General features: G+C 39.9%; 1 protein-coding gene across 7 annotated transcripts in view; it reads left to right on the top strand.

The window, feature by feature from the left end:
- Positions 1-21582, top strand: part of LOC309865547 (uncharacterized protein) — a 203623-nt gene that overhangs the window by 90395 nt on the left and 91646 nt on the right. For all 7 annotated transcript variants that reach the window (XR_014312154.1, XR_014312155.1, XM_082731992.1 and 4 more), the window contains 9 exons: positions 185-413; positions 3923-4125; positions 6608-6763; positions 8939-9032; positions 9972-10109; positions 16504-16661; positions 17757-17868; positions 19184-19233; positions 20635-20811. Coding sequence is in view for 5 of the 7 variants with exons in the window: in XM_082731992.1 (XP_082588118.1) it covers positions 185-413; positions 3923-4125; positions 6608-6763; positions 8939-9032; positions 9972-10109; positions 16504-16661; positions 17757-17868; positions 19184-19233; positions 20635-20811 (1317 nt within the window). In the remaining 2 variants the exon portion in view is untranslated. The remainder of the gene's footprint in view (positions 1-184; positions 414-3922; positions 4126-6607; positions 6764-8938; positions 9033-9971; positions 10110-16503; positions 16662-17756; positions 17869-19183; positions 19234-20634; positions 20812-21582) is intronic.

Raw genomic sequence — 21582 nt, 5'->3', positions numbered from 1 at the left:
ATGTTGTATAATCGGGTGGAGTCTGAATGGCCTCTTTGGCCCCTTTGAACTTCTAATTTTTTATAATGCCCTGGATTATAGCAGCTATTTTATAAGTCTTAAAAAATGAAAAATTCAAATATCTTTTGAAATAGATTAAGTTCTTCATTGTGTAAAATTGTCATTGATTGGTCCTCTTTTTAAGCCCAGCTTTGAAAAACATTTATCTGCTGGAGTTCCATCCTTCCCTGGGCCTGGCATCACTCATCCCCCGATCCCTTGAGCACCTCCTCCAGGAGGCCCGCCACACCTGCAGACCAAGATCCGCCAGCAGCTTCACCTTGCTGGAGAGACGTGTGCTGCGGCTGGCCCTGGATACGTGGCTTACACCGGCCAGGCCCGAGTCCTGGTACAGCAATCAGCTCCAGAGGGATGTAGGTTCTCTGAAGAGGGTCGGGGAGGCGGGGGTTCCTTGGCAAAGAGAATGTTTCCACCCAGATGTTACTACTTAGCTATGTTTTTCTGTTTGGCTCTGTTCCTCCCCTGTTTGGCCAGAGACAGATCATAGTCCTAGGCCTTGCCAACATTTTTATGTAATTCTTTTTTCATTTTTGGTCAAAGTTCCTACTTTATCAGGATACTGCTACATTTAGAAAGGAGATGTACATAGGTATGTGGGAAATGTTTTCAGGCCTAATATATATATATATATATATTTAACTATATATATTTTAAAGATTTTATTTTTTATTTGACAGAGAGAGAGAGATATGATCACAAGTAGGCAGAGAGGCAGGCAGAGAAGGGGAAGCAGACTCCCTGCTGAGCAAAGAGTGCGATGCGGGGCTCGATCCCAGGACCCTGAGATCATGACCTGAGCCGAAGGCAGTGGCCTAACCCACTGAGCCACCCAGGCGCCCAACAATATATATTTTTATTAAAAGTTATATATTTTATTTTCACTGAGACTATTCCTGAAATTCCCTCTTTTTGTCCTGAGCTGAGATCTGGTACAGGAGAGAGAGAGTACTGAGTGAGGAGTCAGGGACCTAGACCTCAAGTTCAGCCCTGCCATTAATTTCCTGTGTGACTCTGAACATGCCTCTTACCCTCCCTGAGCTTCTCTTTCCTATTTTCTAACATTATGCTTGTGTATTTGAGGAGATGAGGATGCAAGTGAGCTTGATGGTCTCTAAAGTCCCTTTCAACTCTAATGCTCTGTGGTTCAAACTGTGGCCTAATGATTTACCTGGCGTTTGTAGTTAGATTTTAGTTCTTTTCTTTTTCTGTTAAGGCTATCACAGTTGAGCCTGGGTTCCAATTTGACCTTACTCTGTGTGGGTACATACTTTATGATGAAAGAACTTTTAAGGGCCCCAGCTGCAAAAAAATATCCCTTCCATGTGTCTGCCTTGGCCTCCTATTCCCTCTTGCCCAAACTAAAATTTTATTTTACTTTAATTAGTTTTAAATTGATCAAAAATAATCAGAATTTTAGCAAAAGAAGAAAGCAAAAAAAAAAAAATTACCCTAAATATAATCACTCAAATGCATTCACAATAAATTCACAATTCACAAAAAATTCACAATTTTTCTGAATTCAAGTCTTCTTCAAATGGGTGTTAACATAGTTATAATCATATCCTTCATACCCTACCCCCTGTTTTCCTTAGTTAACATTGTATTATATATTTTTCCATATTGCTATCTAGTCTTTATACTCACTTTTATGAGTATAATTCCCTCAAGGGATGAATCACAACTTATCCAACTATTTCCCTATTGTTGGACATTCAAGTCGTTTCTAATTTATCATTATTATTAAAAATGTTATAAGGTACATCTCCATGCTTACAGATTTTTCCATATTTTAAATCAATTCCTTGATACATTCTTAGAAATGGAATCACTGGAACAAAATTTAAGTTTTTGGATGCAATTTGGAATATTGAAATGCCACCAGTAATTTAAAAGAATACCAATTATGCTATATTATACAGTATTAGGTGTAAGCATATAAAGTCTATATATATTTATATAAGTATAAATATATCTATCTCTCTCTATACGTAACATTGCACTGTTGGCATTGCACTGTTAGTTTTCATTTCCTTGGTATTTGTTGAGACTAAATATCCTTCCAAAAGTCTTGTTACAAATTGTATTTTTTGTGACTCTTCTGTTCTTTCCCTTATTTATCTGTTAGAATCCTAATGTCATTCCTGTCCACTTACATGAGCTCCCTTAAATGAAAGCCTTAACTCTTTTCTCTATCATATTTTCTGCAATATTTCTCCCTATTAGTCTTTTTTATTTTTTTAACTTTATTTTCTTATAGAAAAAAATCTGTTGATCTTTTTCTTTTTTTAAAAAAATATTTTATTTATTTATTTGACAGAGAGAGAGAGAGAGAGAGAGAGAGAGAGATCACAAGCAGGTAGAGAGAGCAGAGAGCTGAGCAGAGAACCCAATGTGGGGCTCGATCCCAGGACCCTGGGATCATGACCCAAGCTGAAGGCAGAAGCTTTAACCCACTGAGCCACCCAGGTGCTCCCTGTTGATCTTTTTCTGCGTGACTTCGTCTATCTTCCTAAATCCAGAAAGCAAATCGTTACCCAGATGTTATATGTCTTACTTTTTTCTAATTTCCTAGGGTTTTGATTTCATTTTAAAAATATTTAACTTCTTTAGTATTCTACCTGGAGACACGGGGGGGAGGGGCATGAAGGAGGGTATGGCTCAAAATTCCAAAATTACCAGTCAGGTATCATACTACCAGTTATTCCAGATTCTTTTCACATTGTATTATGGTACCAGATCTTTTAAATGTACTTTAAATTCTCTTATAACTCATAGTGAATATTTGAGATACCTGTGTAGTTTCCCATTGATGCCATGCCAGTTTTAACTATTATTATTATTATTTTTAAAGTGGGTTCAAATTTGTATCCAGAAATGATAAATCCTCAGATTAACCTTTTGCATTAGGCAAAAAAATGGAGCAGGTATTGCCCTCAGAAGACATGCAGAAATTAGTTTCTGCATGTCTTCTGAGTTTCTGCATGTCTTCTGCATTTCTTTATCACTTTGGAAGACTCCAAGAATTGAGAAATTGCATCTTCAAGTAGAACAGGCCTATGGTAGATGAGTGGACAGATAAGGGAGCTGGTGCACCCTTAGGGAGCCGAGCCAGGAAAGGCAGATGTGGGGCCCCCAACTGGGTCCTTGCTGGGAGTAAGGGGAGGGTACCACAGACATCAGAGCAGAAGAGCCAACCATGCCAGGAGGGAGTTAAAGAACAATGAGGTTATTTCAAAAATTGCCCAGGGCTGGCTAGCGTATTGTAAAACTACTGAACTTGGAATCAGGAAGTGTACATCTACTCTTGGTACTGCTGTGTGACCTTGGAAAGTTGCAGTGTTGCTTCAGATTTTTCACTGATGAAATGGAAATCATGGCATCTGTGGTTCCTGCTTCATGGGGGATCTTGTGAAGATAGATATGAGGTAATGTATGTGAAAACGTAGAAATTTTGAAACTGCAGTTAGAAGAGGAAATTGTTATTATTATTGGCCTCTAAAATACTTGGAAAATATCAGGGATTTCTACTTCTGTTCTTTATTTTGGCTTAAAATATTTATAACAATGATAACAGTGAATGCTATGTACCAGGCACTTTTGTATATATTAATCACTTAAACTTTCCCAACAGTTCTATTAGGTATTTATTATCTACTTGTTCCTCTCAGCTACTGTTACTATTCTTATCCCCCCTTACAGATGAGGGAACTGAGAGACAGCAAAATTACACAGGCTTATAAGTGGCAGTGCTAGGACTTGAACCCGGGAAATCGGGGTCCAGAGGCTATGCCACCTACAGCGTTTTTCTTAATGTACGAACTTCTTTTTTTAAGTTTTTAAAAGTGCTTTTGTTTTCTTCCAGCTGTTTTCAGCTAAAGTAATGGGAGATCCCTTTCTCCTGGAGGAGATAGGTCTGCTTGCTCTCCAGTCTGCTGCAGACGAAGGACAGAACCAAAGCCAAGGTTCTTCTGTGCAGCTCCTGGAGACATTTTCGAAACTTCTGGAACTTGTGACCCTCCGCCACCGGCTAATAGAAATGAGTCTGGAGAGTGTACACTTAGCTCGGTCAGTAGGGGGACTACGGATCTAGGTGGGGGAGAGCAGACCACAGGTTTCCCTGTCTATAAGTCTTGTTCCCTTGGTGCTCCAGGGCAGCCAGAGTGAGCTTTCTAAATGGCTGAAATGACCATTTTGCTCACTTCTTCCTTGTCCACCCAGGCCACCCTACATGCCTCTCTGACCACGCAGCTAGGCTAGGCCCTCTTCCCAGCACCTGGGCTTCCCCTCCATTCAGTACACTGCCTTTTAGTTAGATGCTTAAAACTGGTTTATCAGTTTTCCTGCCGGTGTAAGCTCTCTGGTTGCAAAACCAGTGTCCATGTTGCTTCCTGTGATATCCCATCACCCGGTATGAGGCCTGACCTACACGGTCCCTCTGAGTATTTACTGGATTTGCTCTTAATTATGATGAGGTTGAATAGCAGAGCAGAAGCAGTAGAGAGACTAGGGGGAGGTGAGGGAGGAGTCAGTGACAGTATCCAGGCCTGCAGAGGTTTGGAAGATTCAAGAAGGAGAGACAGAGAGATTGAAGTATTAAGTTTAAGGTATGAGTGTGTAGTGGATGGGAAGACATCCAAGTGGACATGTTCTATGAACAGGAAAGATATGGAGTTAAAGGGTCTGTTGCAAACATGTATGAGTTATGTTCTAGTCCTCATGAGAGGCCATACAGACCTACAGGGTCCAGTCATCTGCCACCAACCATTACTGAGGGCCTGCTATGGCCAGGGTTTGTACTGGGGACTTTATGTGTATTCATTCATTGAATTTCCAGAATATCCTTATTAATATTTTATCAGCAAGGAAGTAGAGGCTCAGAAAGTTAAGTAATTTGCTCAAGATCACATAACTAGAAAGTACTAGAAGCAGAATTCAAACTATAAGTTAAGATATTTATTAACTTTTATGATACTGACGGCCCATAATTTTTGATCCTTGTTTTCAGGGAGCTCACAATTTAAATGTTAGTTCTACTACAGTTTAATATGATATTTTATTTTATTATTATTTTTTTAAAAGATTTTATTTATTTATTTAACAGAGAGAAATCACAAGTAGATAGAGAGGCAGGCAGAGAGAGAGGGAAGCAGGCTCCCTGCCGAGCAGAGAGCCCGATGCGGGACTCGATCCCAGGACCCTGAGATCATGACCTGAGCCGAAGGCAGCGGCTTAACCCACTGAGCCACCCAGGTGCCCTTAATATGATATTTTAGTCATACAACCAAAATACTATAGGGACTCAGAAAATATATTTTTTCATTCTTTATAAGTGGATCAAGGAAAACTTCATAAAAGAGGCACTGTTGAGGGATGAACTGTGTCCCCTGGCAGGTTCGTGTGTTCAAGTCCTAATCCCCAGTGCCTCAGAATGTCACCTCACTTGAAGGTAGGGTCTTTACAGAGGGAATCAAGTTAAAATGAAATGATTAGGGTGGGCCCTCTTCCGATATGACTGGTGTTCTTTTAAGAGGAGGAAACTTGGAAACAGACATACAAAGAAGGAAGATGATGTGAAGACACAAGCAGAAGACGGCCATGTGTAAGCCAAGGAGAGAGGTTTGGAACAGATCCTTCCCTCATGGCCCTCAGAAGGAAACAACCTTACCAACACCTTGATCCCAGACTTCTAGCCTCCAGAACTGTGAAACAAATCTCTGTTTATGGTACTTTGTCACAGGAGCCTAGCAAACTAATAAAGGTGCCCTTTGAATTCAGCCTTAATGTACCAACTTTTCAAAATGGAGAAATGTGTTAAAATGTGGGTGTAGTGGGTGGGGAGGCATTCTAGACTCTTAAGGCTGAACTGCCAGAGGGGCATCTGAACAGGGCCTTGCTGCAAGCCATGTAAATGTGGGAGCAGAGCTCAGACAGAGGACAGGACAGAGGTAGGCTCACAAGTTCTTATACTAGGGGGTGATCATTAGGGCTCAGGGTTGGAAGACGAACTCCCCAAGGAGGGGACAGAAAAGATGAGAAGAGGACCAGGTTTTAAAACCCCAGGAAATACTAGGATTTGAAAATAAAAGAGGAAGAAGAGAAAGCAATGAAGACTGAGTGATAGTGGTCATGACGTAGGAGTGTAGAGACCCTGGATCCAAGAGAACAAAGATGTTCCTCAAAGAGAGGACAGTTACCAGCTGTAAAGAGCTCTGAGAGAAAATAGTGAGCCTTGTATTGAAAGCAGTATGGGTGACCCCATGAGCACTCTGAAGACAGAAAGCCAGCTTGCAGGAAATGAGAGTTGAGGAAGTGCCGAAGCATATCTCCTCCTACGTTAACTACTATATTTAACTGTCCGTCATAGCGTAAAGTGGATTCAAGACCTTTATGACTCATTTACTTTATACTGGACTTGGCTTACTCTTGTTTTGACTTTTACTTTTGTGCTTATTCAGATTTTTTGGGTTTTCTTACCACTTACTTTTCTTTTAGTGGAAAATAATAGCAAATGCTCTTGGTTCTTTATCTAACCGCCCCCCACCTTTAGTCTCTATAAGGAACTGGCATGGGAGATGGGTTTTGAAGAGTTCCATTTGTATCTGAGGCCCATTCACTTTGAATTTGCATCACTCAAAGACAAAGTGGACCACCCGCCTCCTGTCTTTATCACCTCTCTGCTGGAGGACAGTGATCAAGTGGACAGGTGAGCCTTTAAAAGGTCAAAGTGAAAATAATGTAGTGGTAGAATGAACGGCCAGTGAAAAGTAATTTCTATCACCACTGGCACACAAATACAACTTTATTTCCAAATTCCCTCTCTTATATTCCATCTGTCATGATGCCATTTCTTTTTTCTTTTTCTTTCTTTTTTTTTTTTCTTTACTAAGGGTCAGGGGAGAGCTCAGTGAAAGGGGATAATTGAATTGGAAAACACTGATTAATGGAAGAATTGGATCAGAGAGCTCAAGTAAGATAGAATTACAGGCTCAGCCACTGCCCAGGTTGACCGTGTTGCTTTTGGGTATAAGGGAGTGGGAGGGTTTGTCTCATGGGGCAAGAAGCATGGACCAGAAGTCCAGATCACTTCTCACTTTCCCTGGAATGAGGAAGAAGTCAGTCAAATTTTTTGAGCAGCTGTTTCCTTGAAACTCTAATATCATGTACGAATCTAACATGCATGGCAATATCTCAGTCTGACTCTTTCGTTAGCCAGCAGCAGAAGCGGACTCAAAGCAGTGAAACTTCTTCATGCCCCATAGGTTTAGCCGGTTGCTGGAAAGAAAACACTCTGGCTAGTGGCAGATCATGAATCTACTTAGTTGGGAAAAGAATCCTTTTCCTCTGGGCAGAGTCAGCCTTTGATGTGTGCTGAGAAGAAAGCCTCTGTCTCCCTATTCTCTCCTTTTCTTCTAGTCTGTCCTTACCCTGAGGGTCCAAGCTCTATCCCTGGAGATTCCTGGTACTGACCCCACCCCAAGGAAAGCAGAGATGACTCCAAGGGGGAAAAGTCACCTTTGTTTTGCTAGTGTGGCTTAGTGCTCAAAATGTAACTTTGATGTGTTAATACGTTAAAGGACTCCTCTCTTTTCCAAAAAGACCAAGAGCTGAAATGGAGAAGGTTAGAATGATAGAATATGAATAGAATTTCTCAACCTTGGTATTATCGAGATTTGGGGCTGAATAACTCTTTCTTAGAGGGGGTTGTCTTGTGCAGCAGAAGTGGTTTATCAGGACCCCTGATCACTAACTCCTAAATGCCAGTAACACATCTCCTTCCCAACTATAACAATCTCAGATGTCTCCAGAGATTTCCAAATGTCCCCCGGAGGCAAAATATTTCCTAATCTAACCTGTCTCACTAGCTAAACCAAAAAGAGAATTTATCATGAGGATATAGACATGTCTCACAGAAGGCAGGAAGGGTGATTGGGCCTCAGATGAGGCTAACTAGGTCTCCAACCTGGAGCCAAACTATTCTCTGGCTCTTCAAGGGCCTCCTACTTGAGCTGGACTTCTACACTGTTGTGAAATAGGGCATATTTTTGTTCAACTGGAATCAACCAATCAGCACAAAGTGCCCAAATCATCTGTGACTTGGTCAAGCTGTGATTGGTTCTCCCAACAATGACCCAACACTCCTACAAGATCTGGGAGCCTTCTGAGTTACCAGGGGAAGGTTTACGCATCCAAGGATCTTGTCTCTTGAGTTTGCATTTATTTTATGTATGTTAATTCCTTAAAGTTGCCACTTTGGAGTACTGTTATAACAACAACATATATCAAACATGAGCATAGTAGCTTACATTTTAAAAATCATGTTCATGCATATTATCCCATTTAATATTTGCCTTAACCCTATGAGATAGGTGATATCTCCCATTTACAAATGAAGAAACCAAGATTCATAGATACTAAATTACTTGACCAAATCTCATAGGTATGGACAAAGGACCATATCCCAAGGCATAAACATGGTTGCAAAGAACATTTAGAAAATTATTGGGGCAATGGAAGAGAGCAAGAACTGGACAGCTTTTAGGGAGTGGACAGAGGGCTTAAGTTAGTGAAGAGCCTGAGGACATGAGGTCGAAGGTACAAAGAGAAACGGGATAAAACAGTAGAATTGGGATCAAGAGAAAAGAATTTGGAGTCTGTGGTCACCACAAGGAAACTTCAGGGAGATCAAGTCCCGTAAGGATTGAAAAGACCCCAGAGCCCTTCAGTCTTTGGGCAGAAATATCAAGTGTTGTGTAATATCTGTAGTTGGTATTATTGTGGATGTCTCAGAGCTGATCCCATACGATTTGGTCCCATCAGAAAGAGCATCTCTTGACTAACGGCACAGAACAACAGAACAATATCATGTTTCTTCTTGCAGATATGCTCCTGCCACCCTTGTCTTAGCCATCTCTGAGGTGGATGATAACCAGGTTGGCAAGTTCAGCTTTTATACAAAGGAAGCCATCCTTAAGGTAAATTATTTTTTTAAAGAAAACTAAAGTAAAATTAAGCAATTTGCTTACGTATTTCTTTAAAAATCATATTTAATTCATATATTTGGATCCCATGTAGAAAAAAGTTTCCAGCTCATAAATAATGATGATCAGCTTGTCTTATTTGTTGTGCATATTGGTCTGGTTTGAACCCTAGAGCCTGCACTACGGCTTGCAATACCTTCTGTTAGGTTTGAAAAGGAAGCACATGTTGTGAACCATCTTCGTGCCAGGTTTTTAAAATATGCACCTGTTATTGGAGCTTTTATCTGATCTTCTTAAATTTGGTGCTGTTATTTTAGCCCTTCTACTTAAATGAACTTCTTTGCTCCTGTGCATGTATGTGTAGGTTTGTATTTGTGTATTTTTTACTTTTTGAATTTTTTTTTAAAGATTTTATTTATTTGAGAGACAGAGAAAGCATGAGCGGGGGTGGGGGAAGGACAGAGGGAGAGGGACAAGCAGACTCCCTGCTGAGTGTGGAGCCCACTTTGGGACTCAATCCCAGGACCCCAAGATCATGGCCTGAGCCAAAGTCCGATGTTTAACTGACCAAGTCACCAAGGCACGCCTGTGTGTGGATTTTCTAAACATTAATCTAATCTTGGCGGTTTTTATAAGGCTGCCACTGGGCACGTGTGCTCATTCATCAGAGCCTACTCATCCTTTTCTGACTAGAAACCTGATGGTGTCCAGCTACAGGGCAAATCGGGCCAGGAGGGTGCCTTCCTGGGATGAAATGGTGCTTAGAGAGAGACCAAATTCAGTCCTGTGGCCGAGAAGGAGCAAGGATCTCAGCTCACCGGGCAGTTTGATTCCTATGTTTACATGTTGAAGAAGTGGTCATCTCAAATCCTCTACTTCATCTCTTTCTTTGTGGCAGAAATTCCTAATACCTTTCACATTTTCTTCCTTCAGCTCTTATCCCATTCAGGAGTGGAAAATATGCAAGTGACCCTTGCATGCCAAGCAGCTCAGAAAAATGCCTTGATGGTGGCTGTCCAACAGGCATCCTCCGATCCCATGCCCCGGTGGGGCTGTCCTGCTGATGCAAAGGTCAGCCTATCTAGAGAAACCTGAGACATGCTACCCCTATGACAGCAGATGCCAGGGTACCCCTTCCACCCCATCTTCCCCTTAGCCTGCCCCCCCTTCTTTCCTTCTGCGCCTCCTCCGCTTCCTTCTCTTTCTTCCTTCTTTTCTATCATTTTATCTCCTTTCCTTCTTTCCTAATGGGAGGTCAACACATGACCAGATCCTTACTGAGTCTCTTAATTTTTAGTGATTTGCTAACAATTTTTTCTTTGTGTGTTACTCTGTAATATTGGCTAGCTAGACTCATGCAGCAGAAAACGTCTTGTTCCTCCACCTCGACCCTTTGGAGATCCCTGACTTTCTTGTTTTCTGTTTTATTCTTCCTGCATTGCTTTTTGCAAAAGTAAACGGAGACATTTGTCCCTTCTTTTTTCTACAAAAGGTAAGACACAATGTATAACCCATTTCCCCCCAGATTTCTGTGGTTGTCATTGAGATCTAATTTACATAACATAAAATTTACCCCTTTAAAGTATATAATTCACTATATTTCATAACCTTCATCACTATCTAATTCCAGATCATTGTTTTATCACTTTCAAAGGAAATCCTGTACCCATTAGTAGTCACTTCCCATTGGACCCCCTTCCCTCAGCCCGCAGCAAACAGAAATCTACTTTCTGGCTCTATAGATTTTCCTATTTTGAACATTTCACGTAAATGGAATCATTCAACATACAGTCTTTTGAATCTGGATTTTTTTCACTTAGCATGTTTTCAAGTTTTATCCATGATGTAGAATGTAGAATCAGGACTTCGTTCCTTTTTACTGATAAGTAACATTTCATTATATAGAGAGATCACATTTTATTTATACATTCATCAGCTAGCAGATATTGGGTTCTGTTACTTTTTGGCCATTATGAATAAGGCGACTGTGAGCATTCGTGTGTAGGTTTTTACAAGGACATATGTTTTGAGTTTTGTTAACCCTTGTTAATGTCTCTCTTTTTTTATTTTAGCCCTCCTATTGGGAGTAAAATGTTATCTTATTGTGGTTTTTAATTTGCATTTCTCTAATTACTAATGACATTGAACATCTTTTCATATGCTTATTGGCCACTTATAGGTCTTCATTAGAGAAATTTCTATTCAAATTCTTTCCCTTTTATATAAAATAAAATTTTTCTTTTCATTATTGAATTATAAGTTATTTATGTATTCTGAATACAAGTATCAGTATATGTATACTTACCAAGTATATGATTTGCAAATATTTTCTCCCATTCTGAGGGCCATCTTCTCACTTTCTTGATGGTATCCTTTGAAGCAGAACTTTTTCATTTTGATGAGTTCCATTCATCCAGTCTTTCTTTTGTCATTTATTCTTTTGGTGTCATATTTAAGAAATTGTTGCTGAATCCAAAGTCACAAAGGTCTACTCCTCTGTTTTCTTCTGAGAGCTTAGGTCTTGCATTTCGGTCTATGTTCATTTATGGTTAATTTTTGTACATAGTGTAAGGAAAGGGTCTAACCTCATTCTTTGGCACACGGTGTGTCGTCCCAGCACCATTCATTGAAAAAACTCATCTTTCGCCATTGAATTATCTTGACATCTTTGTCAAAAATCAATTGACCATAGGGGCGCCTGAGTGGCTCAGTGGGTTAAAGCCTCTGCCTTTGGCTCAGGTCATGATCCCAGGGTCCTGGGATCGAGCCCCACATTGGACTCTCTGCTCAGCAGGGAGCCTGCTTCCCTTCCTCTCTTTCTGCCTGCCTCTCTGCCTTCTTGTGATCTCTGTCTGTGAAATAAATAAATAAATAATCTTAAAAAAAAAAAAATCAATTGACCATAAATGTAAGAGTGTATTTCTGGACACTGAATTCTAGTCCATTGTTCTATATGTCTATTTTTATGTTACTATCCCTGCTGTTTTGATTACTGTAAGTTGTATTAAGTTTGAAATTGAGAAATGTGAGTCCTCCAACTTTGTTCTCCTATTTTCAGGATGGCTTTAGCTATTTTGAGACCCTTGCATTTTTATATGAATTTTAGGATCAGCTTGTCAATTTCTGCGCACACACACACACACACACACACGTGAGACTTTAACAGGGATTGGATCGCATCTATAGATGAGTTTGAATACTCCTGCCATCTTAAGTCTTCTGACCCATGAACATGGATGTCTTTCTATTTATGTCTTTAATTTCTTTCAAAAGTATTTTGTAGTTGTCAGTGTACAAGTTCTGTACTTCTTTTGTTAAGTTAATTCCAAAATATTTATTTTTTATTCTATTATTATAAATGGAATTGTTCTCTTAATTTCATTTTCAGAATGTTTATTGCTAATATATAGAAATGCCATTTGTTTTTGTGTATTGATCTTGTATCCTGACTAAACTATAGTTTATTAGTTTTAATAGTTTACTTGTATGTATGTATATATTTCTTGGGATTTTTTAAAAAAGACTTTATTTGGGTGCTTGGGTGACTCAGTTGGTTAAACAACTGCCTTCGGCTTGGGTCATGGTCCCAGAGTCCTGGGATCAAGTCGCACATCAGGCTCCCAGCTTCATGGGGAGTCTGCTTCTCCCTCTGACCTCCCCTCTCGTGCTCTTTCTCACTCTGTCTCTCTCTCTATCTCAAAATAAATAAATAAAAATCTTTAAAAAAAATAAAATACTTTATTTATTTGAGAGAGAGAGAGAGCGCACAAGCAGTAGGGGAAGGGGCAGAGGTAGAGGTAGAAGCAGACTCCCCACTAAGCAGGGAGCCTGACACAGGGCTCAATCCCAGGACCCTGAGATCATGAACTGAGCTGAGGGCAGATGCTTAACTGACTGAGCCACCCAGGCATTCCTCCTTAGGACTTTTTATACACAAGATCATGTTTCTGCAAATAGAAATAACTTCACTTCTTCCTTTCCAATCTAGATGCCTTTTCTTTCATTTCCTTGTCTAACTGCCGTAACTAGACCATCCAGTAAAAAGCTAAATAGAAATGGCAAGAGTGGGTATTACTATCTTATTCCTGATCTTAGGGAGAAAGCTTTCAAATTTTTACCACTAATTATGATGTTAATTATGGGTTTTTCTGAGATGCCTTTTATAGGCTGAGGACATTTCTCTCTATTCTTAGTTTCTTGAATGATTTTATCATAAAAGAGTTTTGAATTTTATTTACATATACTCTTTGGGACTTTGTTTTTTCACTAAGCAGTATATCCTAGAAATCACTCCACATCAGTTCATAAGGATTTTCTCCACTTTTTTAAACAACAGTCTAGTTCTCATGTGCATGTATGTTCACCAGTAAAATTAACCATGGTTTTAGGAAATCAACTCTCCAGGTGGTCTTTTAACATTAAGTCTTTTTTTTTTAAAGATTTTATTTATTTATTTGAGGGAGAATGAGTGAGAGAGAGCATGAGAGAGAAGGTCAGAGGGAGAAGCAGACTCCCCAAGGAGCTGGGAGCCCGATGTGGGACTCGATCCTGGAAGTCCGGGATCATGACCTGAGCCGAAGGCAGTCGTCCAACCAACTGAGCCACACAGGTGCCCCTTAACATTAAGTCTTATGGATTCTCTGCAGCTCACTATATTTAACCCTTATCAGATTTGCCAACCTCTATTTATCTATTTCTATTCTTCATGTTAATAGGAGAATTCGAATAGAATTCTTGAGAATACTCATTCCTCACTTCTACTGCCAGATAGTAACTCCCATAGAAATTAAATGCTGAAGTAGAAAATAAGGATAGAGTAAGTTATATTGATTTTTTAAAAAATCTCAATCCCCAAAACCTTAATTCAGTCCCTCCTATAAGTTACGCTCATCAGATTATACTGAGGCACAGTTCATGCTCCTGAGGAATTTAGAGACTAGTGTATAGAAGGGGGACAGGCTCACAAGTGGTTTAAGCACAAGTCATAAAAGAGGTTCAACAAGCTATAGAAGGAATTTAAAGAAAAAGAAAGGTTACATCTGGGGAACCAGGAAGAGCAGCACAGAGAGTGGGCATTTAGGAAAACCTGAAGGATGAGCTTTTTGACAGGCAAGGAGAAGAGCCCTCAGATAACTCATGCTTGGGAACAAGAAAGGGCAGATGGGTACTACCGAAAATGAAGAGCCCAGCTTGCCCACAACTGGTGATTTTCATACATGGTTGACATAAGGAATTCTACATTCAATTCCTTTAATCTTGTAAAGAATACTAATCTATAAAATAGATATAAGTGAGGTTATTCTTATTGAAATGGAGAGTGAAAGTATTATAAGTTCCTAAGATCCATTCAAAAAACAAATGTTTAAAGTCACTGCGTTGGAGCAAGAGCAGGAATAGGAAGACATTAGGGCTATATATATGAATGAATATGTGAATATGTATAGTAATATATGAACATGTAGTAATGTATGTGAATAGATGGAAATACTGTGTGTGTGTGTGTGTGTGTGTGTGTGTGTGTTTATATTGCTCTCCTACAAGGGTGGGACAAGAAGAGGCCTGATGATATAAGAAGGAACAGTAAATGATGGAGACAAGGAAAGGAAACAAGAGGAAATGAGGGAAGGGAGGAGGAAAGGAAAGAGATGAGAGACAGGGAGAGAACAAAATTGTAGACTGCTACCAAAGCCAAAGGAGAAGAGAGTTTCAGGAAGAAATGAGTCACCAAAGAAGATGTACAGATGGTAAATAAGCACATAAAAAGGTGTTTCACACCTTTTTAGTTATTAGAGAAATTAGAGTTGTTAGGAAAATGCAAATTAAAACCCTAGTGAGAAACGACTTCACACCCATTAGAATGGTTAAAATTAAAAAGACTGACCGTTTTGAGTGTTGGCAGGGATGTGGAAGATACGGAACTCTCATACACTGCTGAAGGGAATGCCAAGTGGTCAATCACCTTGCAAGGCATTTTGACAGTTTCTTAAAAACGCAAACATACACTTACCATATAATCCAGCCATTACACTCCTGGGTATTTACCCAAGAGAAATGAAAACACATGTTCATATGAAAACATACGCAGATGTTTGTAGCAGCTTTATTTAAAATAGCCAAGACCTGGAAAGAACCCAAATGTCCTTCATCAACTGAACAGATAAACAACTTGTGATGTATCCATATAATGGAATACTACTCAGCAATACAAACAAATGAGTTAGTGAGATACAGCAATATGGATGAAACCATACAAAAAAGAGTACCTACTGCATGACTCCATTTATATAAAATTCTAGGAAATGCATTCTAACCTATGGTTGGAGAAAGCAGAGAACAGTGGTTGACTGTTATTGACCACTTTTGAGGAGAAAGTCATTAGACTAACACATTGTTATTTGGGAGAGAAATCACAGGTTTACAATCTCTAAGTTTTTTCCCTCTCTGTGACTAAAAAGGAAAGACTTAAATTTCCCAAATCCAGTTCTACAAATGGGATGTGAGGAGGCCAGACTTCTAGACTACCACTGAGCAATAATTGAGGTAAAGGACTCCTTATAATAAGTAATTGAAATATTCAATTACCTTTTTTTGAGAAGGGGGGCTGGGTGGATGGGATGGTCATTATTCTGATTGCAGATTTCATAGTTGTATACATATGCCAAAACTTAAATATGTGCTGGTTATTAAATGTCAATTATATCTCAGTAAAGCTATTATTTTTAAAAGAAGAGGAAAAAAGAAAAAAGTTGAAAGTTGATAGGTAGATAGATAGATAAATGTAGAGGGAAGAACCGGAAGAGCAGGGATTAGAATGAGGCCATCTACATTCTCAAAAGCTCATTGTTGACTGGCAGAGCAGTTCTAATGGGGTTGAAAGCAAGACTAGCTTGAAAGCAAGGCTGTCCGAGTTAAGGAGTGAGATGGTGACGGAAGAATAGAAACAGTGTGCATTTATTGCTCCTGTATCAGTCCACCTAGGCTACCACAACAAAACACCATAGACAGTTTTTCTTCTACACCCTCTTTTCCCCTCCCTTTGTCATTACATTGTTCAGGACAGCATACGGAGCCTGTCACCATTTGCTTAGGCTGAACCGCAGTGGGCACCCTGTCTCAGTTTTTCAGATCTTGCAGCCTTGAAGTCCATCAACAGTATTTCTTGAGAGGCCACTCTACACAGAGCACTCCAACTAGCTATCTTGTAGAATGGAGAATTTTTTTCAGGGCAATTTAGACTACTGCACTTTATTCTAGAAATAGTTACGCTACTGCCTCACCCCTACATTGTGCAAATACTCTCTTCCCTTCCCTCTTGTACTCTCTCCTCTCCTCCCCACTGTTTTGCTTCTCATCTCTCTCTTCCACTCCAACTCATCCCTACTCCGTGTCTGGGGCATTTTGAGGTCAATACTACAGGACTTACAAATCCAAGAAACTTAATTCACTTTGGTTTAAAACATTTTAGGAAATAAGTTCAGATCTGAGAAATCATGGTGGAATGGGTCCAGCCAGAAGAAGAAATTCCAGAATTGTGAATGACATAGAGAATGCACCGGTAGCCCCAAGTCCAAAAGTTCCAGACACCCTTACTCACCCGTCAGAAAGATTCCAGGCTACCAAAAGGTACTACCCTAGAGGTTTGTTTAAAAATAACAAAGGTGTCTTCTTTAAGTCAATCAATAATGTAGTGTTAGGGGATTAAAGGATGCCTAAATTCCCAAAATGACCAGCATGTGTTTAATTTTTAAGACTTCGTATGAAGACCTTGTATGAACACTGAGAAGGCTCAACTCCTTCCAGTATACGGTCTATGGAGAGTCACTGGTTCCCTATTTCAGCCCCTTTTCTCCTCCCTTCTCCCTTCTCTTTGTCTCCCCTTTGTCTTCCATCTCTCTCTATTTTTCAAACCCAACAGACAGAACATAAGAAAGAAGAATATGGGCCTCTCCAAGTCTTCCATGTTTATCTTAAACTGAAAAGCATAGAATTACCCTCACTCTTCCAACAAGGGTTTTACCAATGCTTAGGATAATAAGGTGATGCCTTATCAGAGAGCTACAACCTCTGCCGAGAGATGACTATAAATCAAGAATGTCCTATGATGTCCCGATCTCTTTCTACCATGACAGAAAAAGAGAGATATTTGTATTCTATAATAAATATCTTGAGTATTTCCTGTAACAATTTAATTTAATTCTGGCTAATTTAAAATGGAAAAAAAAAGAAAAACGAACAAGCAAAACTACTCTACTACCCAAGATATCATTAATCTGACATATGACCAGAGTTCGAATACCCTAAATTCCCATTCCCAACATGTGGATGAAAGATGTAAGACCAATACGTCTAGCCAAGAGGACCCTTGAGAGGCCACTACAATCTAGAAACCCCTGCAGTAGAAGCCCCAGGAGGGCACAAAGGGACCTGGGTAGTACAAACACTGAGCTAGGCTATGAAGTTGGGGTAGAAGAGGGACTACTGATACATGCTCCAGGCACATGGGGACCCCAAGAAGGGTGGTGACACATCACCATCCCCAGTGAATAGAATCAAATATGAAGAAGATGAGAACCATGGAGACAAACATCTGTTCTCCTTTTGCAATGCCCAGTACTCAGCCCTAGGTTTCCTGTCCTCCAGGGAGCTTTTGTGTAGTCTTTTTATTCTATGTCCACTTACTTCCTGCCTTGGGCTGAGATGTCTCTGTTCACTTGTCAGGGCTCCGGAGGCTTTTGTGTCCATTCAGCTAGAAAAGGTGGGGCTACGGGACATGATGCTGAACGCCTTCCTCCTCAGGAAACAAACCATGGCCGACAGAATGAAGAACCTTGTGAGTTTAGTGAGAAGGGCTCCCTGAAGCTCTCGTTATCTTGTACATTTGAACCAATAAAAATTCTTAACTTGTAATCTCTTGCTTTCAGCCTATTTGGATAGGACTGTTGAAAATTTAAATAACTGTAAAAGGGAATTCAATAAGAAATAGAAAGGAAGTAATTCGAGCTAATTGTAGTTGAGTTTTAAAAATATGCACATTTTTTTCCAAGACCACATTTTATTTTGTCACTTTCGAAATGGAACTAGTTTCAGCACCTGCTCTGGAACATTAGCCCACTCTCGAGTGACCCACAGATGTTCAGGGGGTTTAGATAATGTGAGCAAGGGCTCTCACTATCTAATTCTTGTGTTAGCTGATTTTCCAGATATTAGTGACATGTTTCTACTTAAGGGTTTTACACTAGCCTAATCTGTTGGGAAATATAAAATTCAAACCTTTAATCAGTTCAAAGTATTGCTATATTTTGTGAATATGGATTCATTAATATTTTGAGGAGAAAGTCATTAGACTAACACATTGTTATTTCGGAGAGAAATCACAGATTTACAATCTCTAAGTTTTCTCGCTCTCTGTGACTAAAAAGGAAAGACTTAAATTTCCCAAATCCAGTTCTACAAATGGGATGTGAGGGGGCCAGACTTCTAGACTACCGCTGAGCAATAATGGAGGTAAAGGACTCCTTATAATAAGTAATTGAAATATTCAATTACCTTTTTTTACTACTATATTCAAAAAGTACTGACCCAGTGAAAAATTTTATAGTTCATTAACTGATCTTCAGGATTATCCAATGCCATCAGATTAAAAGACAAGACTCCTAGATCAGAGACAAAGAATTTATGACTCACAGCAGAGCAGGTGACATGACCTTTATGTTTATATCAGTTCTCTTTGCCTCCCAAGTCTCAAGGGGGCAACATGGAGAAGACCAGATGTGTGCAGTGGGTTTTTGTCCCAGTCGAAAGACACTGAGCTTGAGGAAGCCTCCATTTTTTATGGCAAGCTTGCCATTTTTCCTGGAGGGAGAATTACCCATCCTTCAATGTTGCTCTTTGTAAACAGAACCATGAGAAATGGCCCAGGTAAAGAGTGGTCAGGGCCATGCATTCTTGGCTACTCAATAAGGATGCAGGAGTGGGAGAGAACCATGGAGGAGTATTTCTCAACAAGTTGGCCTTCAGAGAGAATATCTCAACTGGGTGGCCCTTTCCTACTTAAAGTTTGCTATATGTTTGTACACATGTACTAGGCTGGAGAGTTTTTATAGCCAACCATCTAATAGAAGAACTGTCATTCTCTCTTATTATAGGATGAAGTTGGCAAAGTCAAGAGAGATGTTATAGTTGAATATTGTCAGAAGTAAGTATGGTATATGTGAACAACAATATGCTGATTTCTCTGACCCTCTATTCAATGAACTGCTGTGTTCTGTAGAAATCCAGACAATGAGTCAGGTGGTTTTCTTAAATTTTTAATTGATTTTTTTCCCTACTGAACATTTATTTATTTATTTATTTATTTATTTTAATTTAAATGAAATTAATTAGCATGCATTACTAGTTTCAGAGGTAGAGTTCAGTGATTCATCAGTCTTATATAAGACCCAGTGCTCATTTCATCGCATGCCCCCCTTAATGTCCACCACCCAGTTACCCCATCCCCCACCCCCACCCCTCCAGCAAACCCTCAGTTTGTTTCCTATGATTAATAATTTTATTTTTTATTTTAAGATTTTATTTATTTATTTGATAGAGAGAGATCACAAGTAGATGGAAAGGCAGGCAGAGAGAGAGAGAGAGATGGAAGCAGGCTCCCTGCTGAGCAGAGAGCCCGATGCGGGACTCGATCCCAGGACCCTGAGATCATGACCTGAGCCGAAGGCAGCGGCTTAACCCACTGAGCCACCCAGGCGCCCTGTTTCCTATGATTAAGAGACTCTTATGGGGGGAGGGAAGAGGGCCTGAGTGGCTCAGTCAGTTAAGCGTTGACCTTTGGCTCAAGTCATGATCCCAGGGTCCTGGAATGGGGTCCTGCATAGGGCTCCCTGCTCAGTGGAGAGCCTGCTTCTCCTTCTGTGTGCTCTCTCATCTCTCTCTCTCACTCTCTCTCTAAAATAAATAAATAAAATCTTTTAAAAAAGGAAAGTCTCTTGTGGTTTGTCTCCCTCTCTGATTCCATCTTGTTTTATTTTTCCCTCCCTTCCCCTATGGTCCTCTGTTTTGTTTCTTAAATTCCACATATCAGTAAGATCACATGGTAATTATCTTTCTCTGATTGACTTATTTAACTTAGCATAATGCCCTCTAGTTCCATCCATAGCATTGCAAGTGGCAAGATTTCATTTTTGATGGCTGCATAGTATTCCAATGTGTATCTATACCACATCTTCTTTATCCATTCATCTGCTAATGGACACCAGGCTCTTTCCACAGTTTGGCAATTGTGGACATTGCTGCTATAAACATTGGGGTGCACGTGCCCCTTCGGATCACTAGGTGGTTTGTTTTTTAATAAACACAATTCTATTGGATAAAACCAAACCAAACTATCCTCTGACATGTATCAGAAATGAAGGACGGGAGATGCTTTGAAGAGGTTCATGCCTCTGCTTTCAGGCAATAGCAACATGAACCAGATAGAACTTTCTTCTTGATGAGGTCCTCTGTTATCTTTGAAAGACCTTTTAGGGAAGTAGATTCTTCTGAGAAAGATGGAATAACTTCGATTGACTTTATGGACATCATCTCTTCTGACTTTCAGGTTCAACTGCCGTATGTCTCACTATGCTCTTCGGGGTCAGATTATGGCATACTGCAATAGTCTGAGAGCCCTGCTGGAAGATTTCCCTACCATCAGAGATACATTTTTCATGGTGGGGCAACCACAAGAAAAGAAAGGGTTGAGAGACTCCAAAGAGGGCCTCAAGGCTGACCCCAGGTGTGTAATTTCCTTTAGACCTTTTTACTCCACCTCCATACCCTACCCCTCCCAGGGAAGAGGGAAGAAGCATGTTAAATTTGGTATGGGAATCTTGCTTTCTTTACTGCATTTGACCTTGATCTCCTGGTTCAGAAGGGCAAAAGAAAGGGCTAACACTCTAAGAATAACTGTATCTTTGTATTTGAACCCAGAAGAGAGGTTCTTTGTTTATGGGCTGTTTCACTACTTTTTCAATCTATGCAGGTTTTTGTTTTCCCCTGGAGAGCCCAGAGATTTCCATCAGTCACACCCTTTACATAAGCCAGCATCTAAAATAAGCAAACAAATGAGTAATCTTGATCTTGAGCTGTCCTGACTTCAAATATTTTACTTAAGGGACCAGAAGAAATAAGAAACACACACACACACACACACACACACACAACATTGATACACCAGTGCCTTGGATAAATTTGCCTTTGTGTATTTCTCTGGCAGAGGAAAAAAAAAAATACATGTAGAGTGATATTAAGTGATAAGAACAGAGCTGCTTCCATACTTCCTTATCATGCCTTATCCAGTTTTCCAAATGTTCTTAACTCAACCTGCCTGGAGTTCACTTACCTAGATGGAAGATTTAGCATACCATACAGTCAGCAGCCACATTTCCTTAACAAAGAAATAAAAAGAAAAGAAAAAAGAGAAAGAAAGTGAGAAAGAAGGGGTGTTGCATAGTTCTTCCATCTCCAAGGGGGAGCAAAAATGGTGAGCTTACTTTCCTCCCTACTC

This window comes from Mustela nivalis (genome assembly GCF_964662115.1).
Source record: "Mustela nivalis genome assembly, chromosome: 5".
NCBI lineage: Eukaryota > Metazoa > Chordata > Mammalia > Carnivora > Mustelidae > Mustela > Mustela nivalis.
The sequence above is the reverse complement of the archived record's forward strand: the minus strand, read 5'-3'. Positions and strand labels throughout refer to the sequence as shown.